The sequence below is a fragment of the Loxodonta africana genome, chromosome 1, assembly GCF_030014295.1.
Source record: "Loxodonta africana isolate mLoxAfr1 chromosome 1, mLoxAfr1.hap2, whole genome shotgun sequence".
In the NCBI taxonomy this organism is placed as follows: domain Eukaryota; kingdom Metazoa; phylum Chordata; class Mammalia; order Proboscidea; family Elephantidae; genus Loxodonta; species Loxodonta africana.
In genome coordinates this window covers 206,810,801-206,828,725 of record NC_087342.1, presented here as the reverse complement: position 1 = coordinate 206,828,725, position 17,925 = coordinate 206,810,801, and the positions used below count along the sequence as shown (strand labels likewise).

Genomic DNA, 17,925 nt, shown 5'->3' with positions numbered 1-17,925 from the left:
TATTTGGTGACACATGAAAATTATATAAAATTCATATTTCAGTGTCCATAAACATAGCCACACTCATTTATTTACAGATAGATAATTTCTAGCTACTTTCACTAAGGAGCCCTGGTAACGCAATGGCTAAGCGCTCAGCTGCTAACCAAAAGTTTGGTGATTCCAACCTACCACCTACCCCAAGGGAGAAAAGACTTGGTGATCTGCTCCCATAAAGATTACAGCCTTGGGAACCCTATGGGGCAGTCCTACTCTGTCCTATAGGGCCACTGTGAGTGAGAATTGACTCAATAGCATCAAACAGGAACATCTTTCACTACAGTGAGTTGGAATAGTTGCGACAGAGGCCATATCTTCTGCAAAGCCTAAAATATTTACTGTCTGGCCCTTTATAGAAAGAATTTGCCGATCCCTGAAGTATATGAAGAAAATGTGGCTTCATGTAGTAAAAAGGAGGACTGTTTTATAGCTTTTTCACCTTATAATACCACACCAGAATTGAAGAAATAGTAGTTTCTTAAAGGTTAGTTCCAGTGTGGAAGCTGAGTTTTCTGTGCTGTTACATTAAAGTCCACTGGTCTGCCTTGCACTTTGAACGAGCCTTTTACCCTTGCATGATTTTGTAACATCATACATTGGTTATTTGTAAAATATCACTTCACTGAGTTATACAGGTCTTCTGAATACTGATATGTTTCTTTAGGAAATATCAGAAAAGCACATTTATAATAACACAATGTACCTTATCAGAGAAATCTTTAATATTGGGAAGCTCTCAAGCTTATGGTCATGGGTACACATTTTCCAAAATTCTGATTTTCGCTTGAAGGCTTGAACTTTGTCATTGATAATAAATACTGACAGTTGTTTTCATTGAAGTGAAAGGTTCACTCTTTTAATTTTTGAGAAAATGCTTTCTCCGTACTCAGGTCTGGATAATTATAGCACGTCAGCTGTTCTTTCAAAAAGTGGTGTTCCATGAAAAAAGTGGCCTATTGAGTCACACAAGCACTTTTCCTTAAGAAAACTACCATACTTTGATATGCGGCAGAAGTTCTTTACACGTCCCATTTTGTCACACAGAGTATTAAAAAGATATGTTTTTAGGGCTGAGATTTCATAAGTTTCACTGTTTCATCACGAACATTCTTCAGTGAAATTGGCATCATACGTATGTGTGTGCGTGTGGGAGTGTGTGTGTATTTTAACCAATGCATGACGTTGAAGAATTCACTGGTAACTAGTATATTTTGGTGCCACTGACTTGATTTGTGCTGATAATGTAGCAGTTTCTTCCACCATTGCTTTTGCACCATCAGTGCAAACGTCAACACAGGGATGAAGCATTGTTATTATGATAAAAATAATTTTGACCTATCAGACCCTCTAAAAGGGTCTCAGGGACTTCCAGGCGTCCATGTTCCACAGTTTAAGAACTGTTACTCTAGGAAAATAACTATTAGAGTAATTATAAAGTATAATTATTTGGAGGGAATAGCATTTGAGTTCCCAGCCTCAGGAGACTGGAATCAGTGCCTTCGTACTAGTGATTGAGAGTCTATCCCAAATCACAGTTGCCCTGAGGTTAAGGGTGAAGTATATAGCCTGTTCCTAAATTTATCAGTGGAAGAAGGTTTCATGAGAACTGAAGTCTTGAAAGCCAAACCAGGGTCCTAGATTGCCCTAAGATGATATTTAAAACTTCAGTAATATAGCCTGGCTTTAAATAGGTTCTTTTGGAAATTTATTATCCTATAGTGGTGACATAGTGGTAAGAGCTACAGCTGCTAACCAAAAGGTTGGCAGTTCGGATCCACCAGGTGCTCCTTGGAAACTCTATGGGGGCAGTTCTGCCCTGTCCTATAAGGTCATTATGAGTTGGAATCTACTCCACGGCAACGGGTTTGTTTTGGTTTTGGTTTTATGGTTAATACTGTTTTCCTTAATACTGACTTGCTTTGAGGGGAGGATTTCTTAAAAACACACATCTTCATTTACCATGCTCCTGGCAGAGTTTCACTTTCAATAAACTGTCAAATTTATAGCCACTTATCTTTCTTTACTTCTTTTCCTTTTCCTATGATGGGGGAAAAAAATCCCAAATCTTTGTTCCCGCTGAAAACCCCAAGCCTATCCCATGAAAAATTTGCTGCTACTGTTCTTTTCTGTAGTTCTTCTCTAAGACCTTTCAGTTAAGGACTTAATAGAACGTTACCTGAAGCCTTCCTGTTTGTGATTGATTCTGTGCTACTCAGACACTTTCAGTGAGAAAGGATAGGACTACGGAAGAAAAAACAACAGTTCTCGATCTTAGAAAAATTAATCGAAATACGATATTGGGCTGCAAATTAGAACTTGGAGAGGTATGTCAGAGGATAACATCGGGGTGGGAAAAAGGGCTTTGAAATATTTTGAGACAGTCGTGTTACAGAATAAAAAGAAGTTTTGAGAATTTTACCAAACTATTAATAGTTAATTTGGGTTCAGATGTTCTAGGGAAATGACAGTAAAGGAGAATGAATTTAAATGAAGAACACACAAAAACTCAATTCAGTAAATGTTTGAATGCCTGCTGTGTACCAGGTCCTATGATAGGCACTGAAACTTGATGGATTTACTTGTAAATAGATTGAAAAGTTAAAACCTATACATTGCTGAATTATATGGCTGTCGATCTAAGAAACTGAAGTATAGTGCTAACATTTAATGGCAGGAATCTTTCTTTCTGATGGAGAAACTTAAGTGCTATTTTATTCAACTTGCCCACGGTCAAACAGTAAGACAGTGACAGATACTGGAATCATGTTTTTTTATATAGGTTCTAAACAGATGAGGCATTCTCTCTTAATTTGGCCATTAATGTGATTTTCAAGACTGGAGTTATATTCAAAGCCGCACAAAACCTGAGAAAAATGGAATGAGAATTTAGGTAGCATTGAAATTCCTTGTTTTTAAATTATAATTTGAGAAATATTTTAAACTAAGCCTTAATTATAATTAGAAATATAAATGTCAAAATAGTTTAAAAACCATTTAAAAATAGCATCGTGGATCTCCATTAATTCCCTAGTTGCCAGTAGGCTTAATAATAAGAGTTTAAATGTCGTGTGGGCTCATTGACTTTGCATTTTGCCCATTACTGGGGACTGTTCTTTTCGTTTTGCTGTCTGCCTTGCAAATATGTGCTGCTTTTTAATAACAAGGGAGACGTGAATTAGTATAAATCGGCAGTTCCTAAAATATATTCCAAGGAACACTAAGGAATTTTATTTGATACAAAGTGTTCGGAGGTCAAATATGTTTCCGAAACATTGATTTAAACAAAGTTTGTTTTACAACATCACAAGTCTGTAATATACAAATATGCATGGGGATGCTTCAACAGGGAACCACTGTATCCCCAAACTTATTTGAACAGAGAACTTGATTTTTCAGAGCTGCCTTACTTGATTATTATTCCATGGAATACCCTTTGAAAAACATTGATACAAATCTATTTCTGTTGTCAGAAGATGATTCAAAGCCTTTGTCCTATTGCAGTATTATTACATGTAACCCTTTTTTCTATTTATTGCTAACTCAATTTTATTTTCATGAAAAGCTCTTGTGTCAGGTAGACAATAACTAGCAGGAATAAGTATTATCTGATTTTTACAGTGCTTATTGTGGGAATGTGAAGAAAGGAAATAGAGATTACAAGTTACTATTTGTGAAAACCCTGTTAGCTTTTTTATAATATCGCTGAACTAAAATGTATTATTTATGGAAGTTTTCTCTATTTTTAAATCGCAGATGTTGGGGATCAGCCAGGTGAGGTAGGTTATTCAGGCTCTCCTGCAGAAGCACCTCCAAGCAAGTCACCATCAATGCCATCACTAAACCAGACTTGGCCAGAGCTGAATCAGAGCAGTGAGGTTAGCAAAACTTCCCATTTCTTTCATTAAAAGTTAAATTTTTTAAGGTAAGAGGTTCCAAACAGGATAGCTTCAGTGTATTGCTCTTACAGCATGCATAGTCGAGAACATACCAAATATTACTCTGATAAGTGATTGTAATCATGGGGTGTTTGGAGGTTTTCAGAGTGCTTTTTCATATATATACTATCATTTGATTCCCACCTTTCTTCCTCACCAAAGCCTTGTGAGCTTGGTGAGGCTTATCTGTGAGGTGAAGAGTCAGAGGCTGAATGACTTGGCCAAAATCTCATAGCCAGTGAGGGACAAGAGCTAAGATTTAAACATAAGTCATTTGCTTCCCAGTCACTGCTGCATTCTCTCTGTCACATGCCTTCTCATTCCTATAAGCAAAGTATGTGATATTTGGGATAGTAGTATATTTGGAAAGTGATAAGGGAAGTCGCTAATCTAAATTTGCACATGGCTATTTTCTAAGTCCCAAGCTGTTTATAATTTAGTTTTATTCCATAGGAAATGGAGTGATTTGCCATATTAAAGGCAGTGATTAAAGATAAGTCAAATGTGACCAAACGCAGCACATAACAAAGACTTTGAGACAAATGCACTGGTCCCAGATTATTTTGGGACTCTGTTATGTATAAAACACTGAAAGGAGGGCCACTTTGCTTAGAATAGGGAGGAGGGCCTGAGGCCTGGCCTCTCCTACAGCATCCCAGGAGGCCTCTCTGTTAAACCTTAATGCCCTATAAAACTCCATTTGAAAACTACCACTCTAGCCAGTTAAAGCAGTTTTCTTTGTGAACAAGTTAAATTTTTTTCTTTAAGAGTTTTTTGTATCACTTTTAAATGTTGCTACAAATATAAAAGTTTGTTGACTGTCAGGAAGAGGTTCTAAGCTTCCATGTTTCCCATAAGGAGCCCTGGTGGCATAGTGGTTCAGAGCTCTGCTGTTAACCGAAAGGCTGGCGATTAGAACCCACCAGCCCACTCCGTGGGAGAAGGATGTGGCAATCTGCCTTCCATAAAGATGTATAGCCTTGGAAACCATATGGGGCAGTTCTACCCTGTCCTATAGAGTTGCTGTTAGTCGGAATCGACTCGACAGCAGTGGGTTTGGTTTGGGTTTGGGTGCTTTTCATGTCTTTTGAAACCAAAAAAGTTCTGGATTAAAGAGCCCTGTAGTTAATTTTAGACAGTGTGGAAAAAGAAAAATAACTGATAGTTTCGAACTACATGCTGCTGCTTTAAGACGTAATCAAAGCCAAGATAATCATCTGTGTTCTGTTATGACCCGTTTCTGAAACATTAAAATACCATACCATGGGTTGTAAAACCATTAATGTAAGTATTTTCTAGAGGGAGAGATTAAGCCTTGAAAGAATTTGCTAGTAGAGAGGCTTTATAGAGAGTAGGGTCAGTATTTTTGAAAGTAGTGTTTTTCCACATTTATTCATTACTGTCATTTTAAAAAGCAAATCAGATTAAAAGGATAAAATAAGAAATCTGTTGATATCCATTTATAAATAAAGGGAGCTCTTTCAAAAGCGTCTCAGTTCTGAAGCCCAAGTTCATTCCAGATACGATCACGTGTGATCACTAAAGACCGGAGACGGGAGTCCCTTCCAGGTTCGGATTTCAGTAGCTGACTTGGCTCTTAAGTGCTCCTGTCAAGTTTTACTTTGTAATATTGGGTAATTAGAATGAATAGCACAGTGTGCTGCTTTTTTATTTGTAAAAAATCAAAATGCTAATAAAGTAACATTAATTTTAAGGTATTTTAATAATATTTACAAAAATGTCTTCTTAGAATATGGAATTTAAGTTATATTTTAGTTTTCTACCACAGTGCACAGTTAAAGAATATTCTTTGAAAAAGTATTTATTCGGCACCTGCTAGATATGGACAAGGCACTATATTAGGCACTGTACAGGATAATAGTAATAATTCCTAACGTTTGTTGGGCACTTTTGATGTGTCGGTTACTATTCAAGAAGCTCTTTACATATATTAACTGACTTAATCTTTACACAAACCTGTGATGTAGGTATTACTAATCTCATGTCACAGATGGTGAAACTGAAGCTCAGAGAGGTTAAATAAATTGCCCAAGATTGTACAGCATACCTAAGATTCCAGGAGTTTGGCTCCAGAGCCTGTGCTCTCACACGGTATACTAAAGTTAGGGAGATGAGAGTATCTCTCTGCCCCCTAGAGAGCTTACATACAGTCTTGTGAAACTATGTTAAACTTCTTGCCACCCAAGTGAGGTAAATACCTTCTTTTTAACAAAAATCTTTGTGTCTAAAATTTCGCCACCATGAAATAATTAGGATTTTTTTAATTCCTTCTGTGTTCATATGATTATTACCTAAAGCTAATTATGTGAATAAGCATTGGTAAGTCGTTTCCTTGAAGTGATGTCACATGCTAAAAATTAATTATTATGGACTTTCTCTATTCAAGAAACACTTTGAATTCATCAGTATTTCTTAGTATATCTTCATTTTTATGATAAGAAAACTAATCTGTAAGAAAAAAATATTTAACGTATTAGCCATTTTTGCAGATAATTTTTAAATAAAGTCCTCACTTGCTAATATTAAATTCTACATGCGTTCTCAAATTGAAATATCACAATTTTAAGTAGTAAGTTGAACTTTGAAGCATAAAAATGTATGCTTTTCCGTACTGAATTATTAAAAGAGGATTTGGGGGTAGGTCTGTCTGTGTGTAAGCATTTGTATGTATATATTGTATATGTGTAGTTGTTTTTCCCTCTTCAGAGAACAACTGATAACTCTTAAGAATCACTGTTTAGTGATGACCTTAAAACGATATTTATATAAATATCCCATAATGTTTTATTACTAAGATTTTCAAAACAAGTGGAATTTACTATGATTGATATTAACTTATTACTCCACCTATTTTAAGAAGTACAATATTTGTATGCCTCTTTGAAAAGTAGCATCTCATATCAAAATACATCATCTATGTATAACACTCAGATGCTTGGTTTGCTCTCATTGTGGCCGCATTCTGATTTTTCTAGCATGGGGAGGGGTGCCTGATGGGTAGTTCTGTCTTGTGGTCTGGCATGGCCCTGTTTGTAGTACTGACTGCAGGGGTTGACTTGCTACAGATTGACAAAAGCTCAAACATGTATTAATTCCAGAATTCTTTGCATTTCGCTATTCCAGAGTTCTTTGCGTTTTATCTCAATTATATTTTATTAAATATCCATACAGATGTATAAAATATGTGCACATACATATTAGAATCATTTTTCAGGGGTCGCACTGGCAAGTCGCACTGACTTGCTTTGTCTTGACCAAAGTTTTGGTACTTGGGATTCATTAGTTTCCCCAAATCAATACACAAACATTTGACTTTTAAAAGAAGGATTTGAAGTTATTCTTTCTTTCTCTAGTCAAAATAAACCCCTTTACATGTTTACTTGGTGGCCATTAATGCTGCTTAGACTCTGTTCCAGTATTGTGTTTTGAGTTGTAATTCTGTAAGCCCTTTGAATCTCTTGCATAGAGATCACAATAAATTGTTACCCCATATTTAATTGTGAGGCTCCTCACCCTTACAAGATGACCCAGGGTGGGTACGTATAAAATGTTCATGGAAAAACAGAAATGACAGAATTTTGTCAGGCCTGTGAACCACAACTTGCAGTGCAACCTCTGAATGACTTTGCTCAGTCTTCTCCGGTGATCTTTTATTCCATCTTTCTCATCATGCTGACTTGTCTCTCCTCTGTCTGTTCAGCAGTGGGAGACATTTAGCGAACGCTCTTCAAGCTCACAAACTCTGACCCAATTTGATTCTAACATTGCACCAGCTGATCCTGTAAGTCAATCACTTAGCTTGCTTGTTTGAAATTAATTTTATTAACCCAAATTTCCATTCATTATGATTTTTAGCTGATCTGCATGATTCAGTGGAGTGCTTAAAGGGAAATGGTGGCAGGCCTTTCAATTTGTGTGTGCTTAATGGTGGAAAGAAAATTTTTGTCGTTCTTTGTATTTTCTAGTTGCTTTGGTAAGAGAAAACTTACATGTTTTTAATATCTGGTAAATGTGTTGTCACGTCTAAAGAAGCATTTTGTGACAACTGATTTAGTTAACTTGTTTTCATTTGCTAATTCAGTGTGTTTTATTAAATATATAGTGTTTCGGTGTAGTGACACTTACGTAAATACTGTTTTATTTGTATGCTTATATATCACGTAATATGTACTATGTATGTAAATATTTATGCAGTGCCATTTTTTATTTTAACAATACAAATGATATGGCTTTGATTTCATTAGCATGTTGAGTTCTGTTAGAGAGAATCAAGTTCAGCAAAACAGTACAGAGCTGTTGGTCAAAGATTCCCGTTGTGCAGAGAACCTCTGTCTTGTCTTCCTGTGGTTTACTATGTTGCTTTGAAAATGCTACAAAGTTCACAGTCTGATATTAAGAATAAACTATCTCCACAGAGTTAATTTTTTATATGCCCCCACCTGTCCCTCAAGTTATTTGAACACTTCAAAATCTTAGCTATTAATTATTCTTGCTGCTCACTCCTCTGCTTTTTCTGTTTCTTTTTATTTTTTTCTTTTAAAGAGAAGAACATGGTAATAAGCCCCTTCCAAAAAGAAAAGAGGAAGTAAGTAGGAAGGGAAGAAGAGTGTAAAGGTAGGATTTTTAAAAATGAGTTGAGTGGAAAGATATGGAGAAAGTGAGACAAGGGATTCTTTTCTAGATGGCCTTGAGATGATCAAAGACATCTGGCACTTACTAACTCAGTGTAAAAATGGTCTCGCCATTTAATGTGGATTTTGGAGAAGTGGCATTTAAAGATAACAGTATATTTTCAGCAGTTTAATTAGTGGATCTCTGATATGTTTTCTAGTTTTAAAGTATTAATATCTGTTTGATATAGAGGATGCTCTTAGATTTATTTAACTCAAACAACTGTATAGAAGCTTTTTTTAAGTGTTTATCATCTGTGAGTTATTCTGGGGCAAATTTTATGTAGATTACCTGTGCCTTTTGCTTCACTTTTCTTGCTGCTTGACTTTGAGGGCAATCCTTGATTTTAATCTCTGCCAAATGCAGACCAGGAGAAGTTAAAAGAAGGCAAAGCTTAAACTTTTTGCTGTGCTGCTTATTAGCAGCTATAATTAAAGTCTCTTGAGAAATGACGGGTGCTGTAAGCTAAAAAAAAAAAAAGTTTTCCCTAGCTTTAAATTTCATTTCTCCATATTATTCTTATCTTCTAGTTATTCAGCCAAACTAATTTTATTTAAAATACTTAATGAAATTGCTTTATTGGGAAGGAAAATTTAATGTAGCAATAAAGGAACTCTATTTTAGTCTCTAACCCTCAGAAAATAGTGGAAATGATCACTCACTGTTCTAATTCTTTGTCAAGCCAGGCAAGAACACTCTGTAAAGCCTGGAACTCTTGACTGTGGGGAAATATTGGGCTTAATAACAGTGATGTTCTTGTTGTTTGGAAATAATACACAAATTTTCAAATGTCAGGCCTAATGTTTAAAATGCTATGGCTCAGTATTTTGTTACCTCTAGTGTATCAGGAGGCTCTAGGGAAATAAAAAATGGTTGATTGGAATTTTCATCTTGAATTTAGAACTCCAAATTTGATAAAGTTGACATTCCTAAATATCTATAATCTGATACCTAGAAAACACTTTTTTATGGCGGCAAACTTTAAAGATTGTTCCCCAAGCAGTAATCTCACTTTAAATTTTAAATTAGGGAGATATCCTGTTTGCATTGAAGTGTCTGAATTTTTTAACCATCATTTAATACTTAAAGTATTGCCTATTTGCAGACCATAGCCTTTAGACAAAACCTCAGATGTCTTTTGCAAGACTTATGTAAATAAGGTCCATTCAAATTAGAAGAAAAATCACCTAGGAAAAAATTTCACTATAGTTCTAATATGAATTTAACATCCCTTATAGTGTAAGAACATTTAGTGGGATATAAAAAGAAAGCTAATTTTTTGTAGTTAGCCATTTGCTCAATAAAGTAAAAATTTTTGTAAAGTTCCAAACTGCTGTGTAACACTTGGAGAGACACCTATGATCTCAGATGTAAACTGGAATGGTTAGTTATTAGACTCTCAGAATTCTGATGAAACTGGGTTTCTGATTACCTTATTTCCAGAAACTTCACTACTTTTGTCAAACTGCTTAATCAGCCAATAGCCTCTGATAGAATTTACTTCTGCTAGGGTGTACTTGAATCAAAACACCAGGCAAATTCTAGACTGATGAGAAGTATGATGTAATAATCTTTGCCATGGTTTATGCCTGATCTAGATGCCGCAGAATTTATAAGTAATTCAGAGTATGAAAAGGGAATTAGTTTGATCACTTATTATGCCCAGTTCACCTGGATTGGGGGTGTCCCTTTCTGGGTGCCTGTGATAACCTCTAGGGATGTAAAGATATGAAAAACAAGATTCCAGCCTTGTGCAGTCCACAGTCTAATTATTATAAGTTGGTGATTACAACATAGCTAATGTTGGTTATTATCATAGTATATCTGTGAACAAGAATGTGGACAGAGAAAGGATTGGCTAACTAATTAAAGTATGATTTGACAGATGTTGACAAGGTCATTCTGTGCAGAGAGAATATTATGAGCAGTATAATGAAGAGAGTACAGGGTACACGTGTACATGGGAGAATTATGGGGTGGGAGAGATGGGGCTAAAGAATTTAGCTGAAACCAGAGTGGGAAGATGTTCATATGCTAGACAAAGGATCTGAACTTCATTTTATAGGCAACAGGACCCAGCAAGGAGTATCAGGATAAGGTGGGGGCAGCAATATGAGGGATGAGAGCCATTAAGGAGATGATGAGCACCTGAACTAAGTTAGTGATGCAGGCATGGAAAGGAAGCAGGTCTGGATTCAGACACATAGCAACAACGGGATTTAAGGCATGTGGAGAATATAGATAAATGAGCATAATATAAGACAGTATTCAACACTGTGCTGAATTGTATAAAATCAGGTGCCCAGATATCCAATACAAATGTGCTATGAGTGATTCGAAATGGGTTTCCCAAGGCTTTGGGTGATTTGGGTAGGCAGAAGAAAGTGGGCAGTGCATGCCAGTCAGAGTTTAGAATTTTTTTTCCTTTTTTTTTTTTTTTTTTTTTTTAAGTTGTTAATTTAGGGAAGCTAGACTGGAGCAGGAAACCCTGGTGGTGTAGTGGTTAAGTGCTACGGCTGCTAACCAAAGGGTCAGCAGTTCAAATCTGCCAGGCGCTCCTTGGAAACTCTATGGGGCAGTTCTACTCTGTCATATAGGGTCGCTATGAGTCGGAATTGACTCGATGGCACTGGGTTTGGTTTGGGTTTTAGTCTGGAGCACAGGAAGTATTTGTTTGGCGTCTTGTGGCTATGGACTCAGAAGCTTCTACATGGTCCTTTATTTAGACATTGAAACACTTAAACTTCTCTATATTCGCTGTACAGCAGCCACATACAGATTTCTGATTTATTAGTCTAATGTTGTTGGGTGCTGTTGTGTCCATTCCAACTCATAGTGACCCCATGTGACAGTAGAACTGCCCCATAGGGTTTTCTTGGTTGTCATCTTTACAGAAGCTGGTCTTTCTCCAGTGGAGCAGCTGGGTTGGTTCGAACCACCAGCCTTTCAGTTCGTAGCCGAGCGCTTAACCGTTGCACCACCAGAGCTCCTGAATCTAATGTTAGGTCTAGTCATTTATGTAAAGTTCATCAAGGAATTGCCTTGCTCTGCCAGCAGCAGGATCCACTGGACTAAAGCTATTGCAGCCCCACAGCAACCAGTGACTGTATGACTCGAGTGTACTGCAGAGCATTGATTTCTTGGTACAGAAAAGTATCATGTGTATTATTTGGAGATTGAAGTCTTGAAACATTCATGGTTTTGTTTTCTTGGAGTCATTACTGTGACTTCCATTTATTATGCTAGAAATTTATAAAGAGGCTAATATTTTCAATTGTGAGAATGCTTCATAAATCTGATTATATATACACACATGTATATATAGAATGTATATTAGATGAATATTTAAACTTAAAGCATCTACCAATAAGTTTTCCTTGCTTGTTCTTTTGTAATTTATTTTGGATTTCGAATAAGAACTTTTCTCATGAATTATCATTTCTCCTTTGATCTTGACTTATAATGGTGAATGCTGAATCTAATAACAATTATTTCTCTCATTAAAATTGTAAATTAAGACAATAGTAGAGTGGTCCCTAAAGCCATTTTATAGCCATAAATATAATTTAAACAATATCTTACATGTATTGTTATAAACATCTTCCCGAGATGGCTTATTACTATGCGAGAAATCTAAGCATATATATATAACTACAATTTCAGAGTTGTAGGGTGTCAGTTCAATTTCATTGGATAAATACATCAGCTTTATCTACAGCCTCGCTGATACGTAGGTAGGAAGCTACTGTGAATGAATTTGTCAAAATAAAAGTGATAGAATTTATTATACACTGTTTGAATTTAAATATTATGAGAGTAAACCAAGAACAAAGGAGGCCTGTCAGATAAGAGATTATATGCTAGAATTTAGCTTTCTCCATCAAGGGCTTGGTGTTAACACTATTACCCATTACAATGTCCCATCCCCTCCCACCTCCTGAGTCCCGATAGCAGTATTTTTAGCTGGTCTGTTGCTGATAATCCCTGTGCTTGATCTGGTTCTGGTTCCTTTCTTGGGGTCTCAGCCCCTGGGGCCAAGCCTGCCTGTGTGGCCGTGTATACCTTTCTCATTTTCTTTCCTTCCCGAGAGGCTTCCATTTGTCTTCATCCTGTCTTTTCTGCCTGATTTTTTTTCATTCTTTTCAAAAGTCTCTTCTGCCAATCTCTAACTAGACTTGCCACCCATGAAGTTTAGAAAGATGAGGTCTGTAGTCATTAAAAAAAGTGTAAGAAAAGCACTAGAGTGTTAACATAGGAGTCTTACTTGTTCCTCTTAAAAATGGATTCCTGTGTGGAAGTTTAATGCTAAATTTTGAGATTTCAAATTTAAACTAAACTATAGAAAGTATATATTGTGCCTAATATTGCAGTGTAACAGGCATCTCATTAACTTTGTTTTATATATGAAAAAGAAAAGTGTCAGATTTTCATGAATAAGAAAGCAAATCAGAAATAAAAATGGATTTTAAGTCTATTACTTAATCCTTGGATCTTCATGAAATAGTTCACTTTAACCTCAAAGGTACACATTTATAGAATTTCATCAGATCATTTTACCTTTTGCTTTTGAAAATTGTCATGAACTGTATTTTTATAAGACCATTTTGTTCATGCAAATCTGTAAGTACTCAAAATTTTAAGTGTACTTTTTAGAAAATAAATAAGATTATTAGACATGTATAGTGAATATTAGTATATATAATGTTATTCTAGAATTTTTTGTGTAAAAAATTTATTGTTATGCCTGCCTTAGGTATGAATGCAAAAATCTATCCACCACTTTTTAAAGTCTTGTTGGTTTTTATTATTTCATGGCATTAGCTTGACATTTTTAATACAAATTCTGTTTTTCCTCCCATTTGTCTCTAGGATACTGCTATCGTTCATCCAGTTCCCATCCGAATGACTCCAAGCAAAATCCACATGCAGGAAATGGAACTTAAAAGAACTGGCAGTGGTAAGGAATCTGTAGCTGGGTTGTATTTTAATTTAGTATCAAACTAAAATACACAAGTAATTATTCTGTGAGGGTTCAAGTTTCTTTCATGATTGATTATTTTTTTAACCTAGTAGATTCCACAATTATGTGTGTACATATGTATATCAGTTTTAAAAAGGAAATAGTTAAATTTAAATTATGAAGTTTTTGAATAAGGACATTTGGAAAATGAGCCTTTTCTAATACCCTGTCAGGTTTTTTTTTTTTTTTTTTAATTTATACTTTTGTGTGTGTATGTGTGCCTTAGGTAGAGGTTTACAGAGAGAATTAGTTTCCCATTCAATAATTTATACACAAATTGTTCCCTGACATTGATTGCAGTCCTGGCAGTGTGTCAGAACCTTCCCCATTACTACCCTGAGTGCCCCCATTTCCATTCTTCCGGTTTCTGTGCCCCTTCCTGCCTTTTCATCTTTGATTTTGGGCTGATCTTGTCCTTTTGGTCTCATATAGATGATTATTCTAAGGAGCATTTTCCTCATGGATGTTATTGTTAATTTTATCGGCCTGTTATTTGGCTGAAAGGCATTATCTGGGAATGGCTTCAGTTCCAAGTTAGAAGGATGTTTAAGGGCTATAGTCTTGGGGATTCCTCCAGTCTCTCTTGAACCAATAAATCTGGTCCATTTTATGAATTTGAATTTTGTTCTACAATTTTTTTCCCCCTTCTAACCAGGACCTTCTGTTGTGATCCTGGTTAGAGCAGTGACTAGTGGCAGTTGGGCACCATCTAGTTCCTCCAGTCTCAGGCTAATGGAGCCTATAGTTCCTGTGGTTCCTTTAGACTAATTGGTTCCTTGAGTTTTTGGTTTTCTTCAGTCTCCTATGCTCCAGACAGAAAGACACCGATAGTTATATCTCAGATGGCCACTTGCAAGCTTTTAAGACCCCAGATGTTACTCAACAAAGTGAGATGTAGAATGTTGTCCTTATGAACTGTGTTATGCCAGTTGACCTGGATGTTCCCCAGTGCTATGGTCCATAGCCTCCAAGGCCAGTACCTCAGTCCGGTGAGGTGTTTGGTTATGTGTATGAAGTTTTCATGACTGTGCACCCTGTGTGCTCTATTATGTATGTGTGTATATATATATATATATATATATATATATATATATATATATATATATATATATATATATGAGTACATATGCAGCACATACAAATATGTAGAAACATCCATTCTGCAAACTTATATATGCACATGGGTATACTCCCATATGCCCTTCCACACCTATTCAGCATACATATCTGCCTATATATCTACTCATAAATTATTGTTTATTATTACTGTGTTGCAGGATTGTATATGTTATAGTATTTACCACCATTGCCTTTTATTCTTGTGTGCCTCTCAGTGTCTTCTCTTGCTTTGGTCATGTTGTGCTGACTTCCCCCATATTGTGTACTGCCTTTCCCTTCACCAAAGTTAACACATGTCTACTCTCTAGTTAGTGATTTTCCTTCCTTCCCCCTCTCGACTGCTTATAATAGTGGTCTCATAGAATATTTGCCCTTTCATGATTGACTTATTTCACTCAGCATAATGTCCTCCAGATTCATCCATGTTGTGATGTGTTTCAAGGATTCATCATTATTCCTTTTCATTACATAGTATTCCATTGTGTATATGTACCATGGTTTGTTTATCCATTCATCAGTTGGTGGGCACTTAGATTCTTTCCATCTTTTTTGCTATTGTAAATAAGGCTGCAATGAACATGAGTGTGCATATGTGAATTCTTGTCACAGCTCTAGGATATATACCTAGAGGGGAATTGCTGGATCATATGGTATTTCTCTTTCTAGCTTTTTAAGTGTTTTCCATAGTGGTCGTACCATTTTACATTCCCACCAGCAGTGTGTGAAAGTTCCAGTCTCCCCACAACCGCACCAGTATTTGTTGTTTTCTGTTATTTGATCAGTGCCATTATTGCCAGGGTGAGATGGTATCATCTCCCTGTAGTTTTGAGTTGCATCTCTAATGGCTAATGATTGAGAGCGTCTCTTCATGTGTCTTTTAGCCACCTGAATGTCTTCTTTGATGAAGTGTCTGTTCATGTCATTTGTCCATTTTAAATGGGTTGTTTGTCTTTTTGTTGCTGAGGTGTTGATGTTTTCTATAAATTTTAGAGATTAGACTCTTGTCAAATATGTCATAGCCAAAACTCTTTTTACTCTTTTGGCGAAGTCTTTTTTTTTTTTTTTTTTAATTGTGCTTTAGATAAAGGTTTACAGAGCAAATTAGTTTCTTATTAAACGATTAATAGACATTGTTTTGTGACATGTCAACAGTCTCCCCTTCTCAACCTTGGGTTCCCCATTACCAGCTTTCCTGTCCCCTCCTGCCTTCATGTCCTTGCCCCTGGGTTGGTGTGCCCATTTAGTCTTGTTTTGTCTTATGGGCCTGTCTAATCTTTGGCTGAGGGGTGAATCTCAGGAGTGACTTCAGTACTGAGTTGAAGGGTGTCTGGGGGCCAGTCTCTGTCAGACCAGTAAGCCTGATCTTTTTCTGTGAGTTTGAATTTTGTTCTGTATTTATCCCCAGCTCTGTCTGGGACCCCCTTTTGTGATCTCTGTCAGAGCAGTTGGTGGTGGTAGCTGGGCACCGTCTAGTTGTGCTGGACTCAGTCTGGTGGAGGCTGTTGTGGTTGTGGTCCATTAGTCCTCTGTACTGATCTTTTCTTTCTGTCTTTGGCTTTCTTCGTTCTCCCTTACTCCAGATGGGGTGGGATGAGTGGAGTATCTTATATGGCTGCTCATAGGCTTTTAAGACTCTGGACACTTCTTGGTGAAGTCTTCTCATAAGCTTAAGTATTTAATTTTTAGGAGATCCAAGTTATCTAGTTTATCTTCTGTACTCTGTCAGTTTTTATTGTCACTGCTGTGAATTTATATTTAAAGTGTGTTCAAACTCTAATCAAAGAGATACGTGTTAAATTTTGGCTATGAAATTGTGTACTTTGCTTTGAACTCTTGAAAGTAGTCCCTTATTTTACATGAACTGTTTAAGGTTTTTCAAAAGTAGATTTATTTTCTGTATAAATCAGCATGATAGATTACTTATTTTACAGCTCATCTGTGTAATTAACAAAGTATGAACATGCAAATTAACTTTTTTGTAATGAAGTTTCTTACGGCAAAAAATGCAATTTCTGTATAATCTGGTTTATGTTTGTTTTTATTAAAAGTATTACTTTGTTTTCTATCCCATGGATTCACTTGCCACTTCTTTGGAATATCTAAATGAAGTATAATCTTGGACTCTGAGGTTTATGAATTTATTGATTCCATTATCTGTAGCTTGTATTTTTACGTATTAATTCTCTACTAGATCATAATAATCCCACTAGCCCATTGCTGGTGAAACCACCTGACCTTTCAGAAGAAAATAAGATAAATTCATCGGTAAAATTTGCTTCTGGAAATACTGTAGGTAAGTGAAAGTTAGCATTATATCTTTATCGAAAGTTTAAGTCTGGATTTAGGCCCTGAATAATTCAAATGTATAGCCACTTAATACTAGCTTCACTGAATAAAATAGAGAATAGGTCAAACTTTTAGACACCCCTCCTCTTCTGTGTATAATAAATGGTTGTCCACTGATCACCTCTTCACAGCAGGCCCCTTTTGCCATTCCTCTCATTATAGCCAGGCTGACCCATTGACCTTTCCCTACTTGTTCCTTTGTTTCTCTCTCACAGGAGAATTATATATTATTTATATACAGTATATAGAGAGAGTTTTTATTGGATACTGTGTGCTAAGATCTGTTGTAAGCACTGGGGATATATCAGTAAAACACAACAGAAAAAAATATTTACTCTTATGAAGCTTACGTTCTCAGAAGGAAAGTAGGAGGGGGGAATAAAAGTAACCCATATTTAGAAAGTAACACTGTGGACAAAAATAAAACTGGGAAAGGGGAGAAAGAGTGCCATTTCGAAAAGGTAAAGATGGCCTTAACAAATATAAATTTTAAGACTTAAAGGGGTTGAAGGGAATTGTCTGTGTGACTATCTGAAGGAAGGACATTTAAGGCACAGAGAACAGCAAATGTAAAGCCCTTAGGGAGGAACGTGCTTTACTTCTACTGGGAACAGGAAGCCAACACCTGGAACAGAATCAGTGAGCACGTGTGGCTGGGCAGAGACAGCAAGTAGTAGTAACAGGGGAACAGTGAAATGACTGACTTGTACTGTGTGAGATGAAACCCCTTAAAGGTTTGAACGGAGGAGTGACGTGGTCTGACCCTCCGTCTTA

The 17,925-nt window shown here is 36.3% G+C and overlaps 1 protein-coding gene across 8 annotated transcripts in view; it reads left to right on the top strand.

Annotated features, from left to right (window-relative positions):
* REPS1 (RALBP1 associated Eps domain containing 1) overlaps positions 1 to 17,925 on the top strand; it is an 82,514-nt gene that overhangs the window by 51,256 nt on the left and 13,333 nt on the right. For 5 of the 8 annotated variants that reach the window (XM_010589263.3, XM_064291414.1, XM_010589368.3 and 2 more), the window contains exons 9-12: positions 3,793 to 3,914; positions 7,696 to 7,776; positions 13,536 to 13,623; positions 16,997 to 17,098. In XM_010589263.3, coding sequence (XP_010587565.2) covers positions 3,793 to 3,914; positions 7,696 to 7,776; positions 13,536 to 13,623; positions 16,997 to 17,098 — 393 coding nt within the window. The remainder of the gene's footprint in view (positions 1 to 3,792; positions 3,915 to 7,695; positions 7,777 to 13,535; positions 13,624 to 16,996; positions 17,099 to 17,925) is intronic. The other 3 variants (XM_010589332.3, XM_003403982.4, XM_023553753.2) reach the window with 2 other exon arrangements.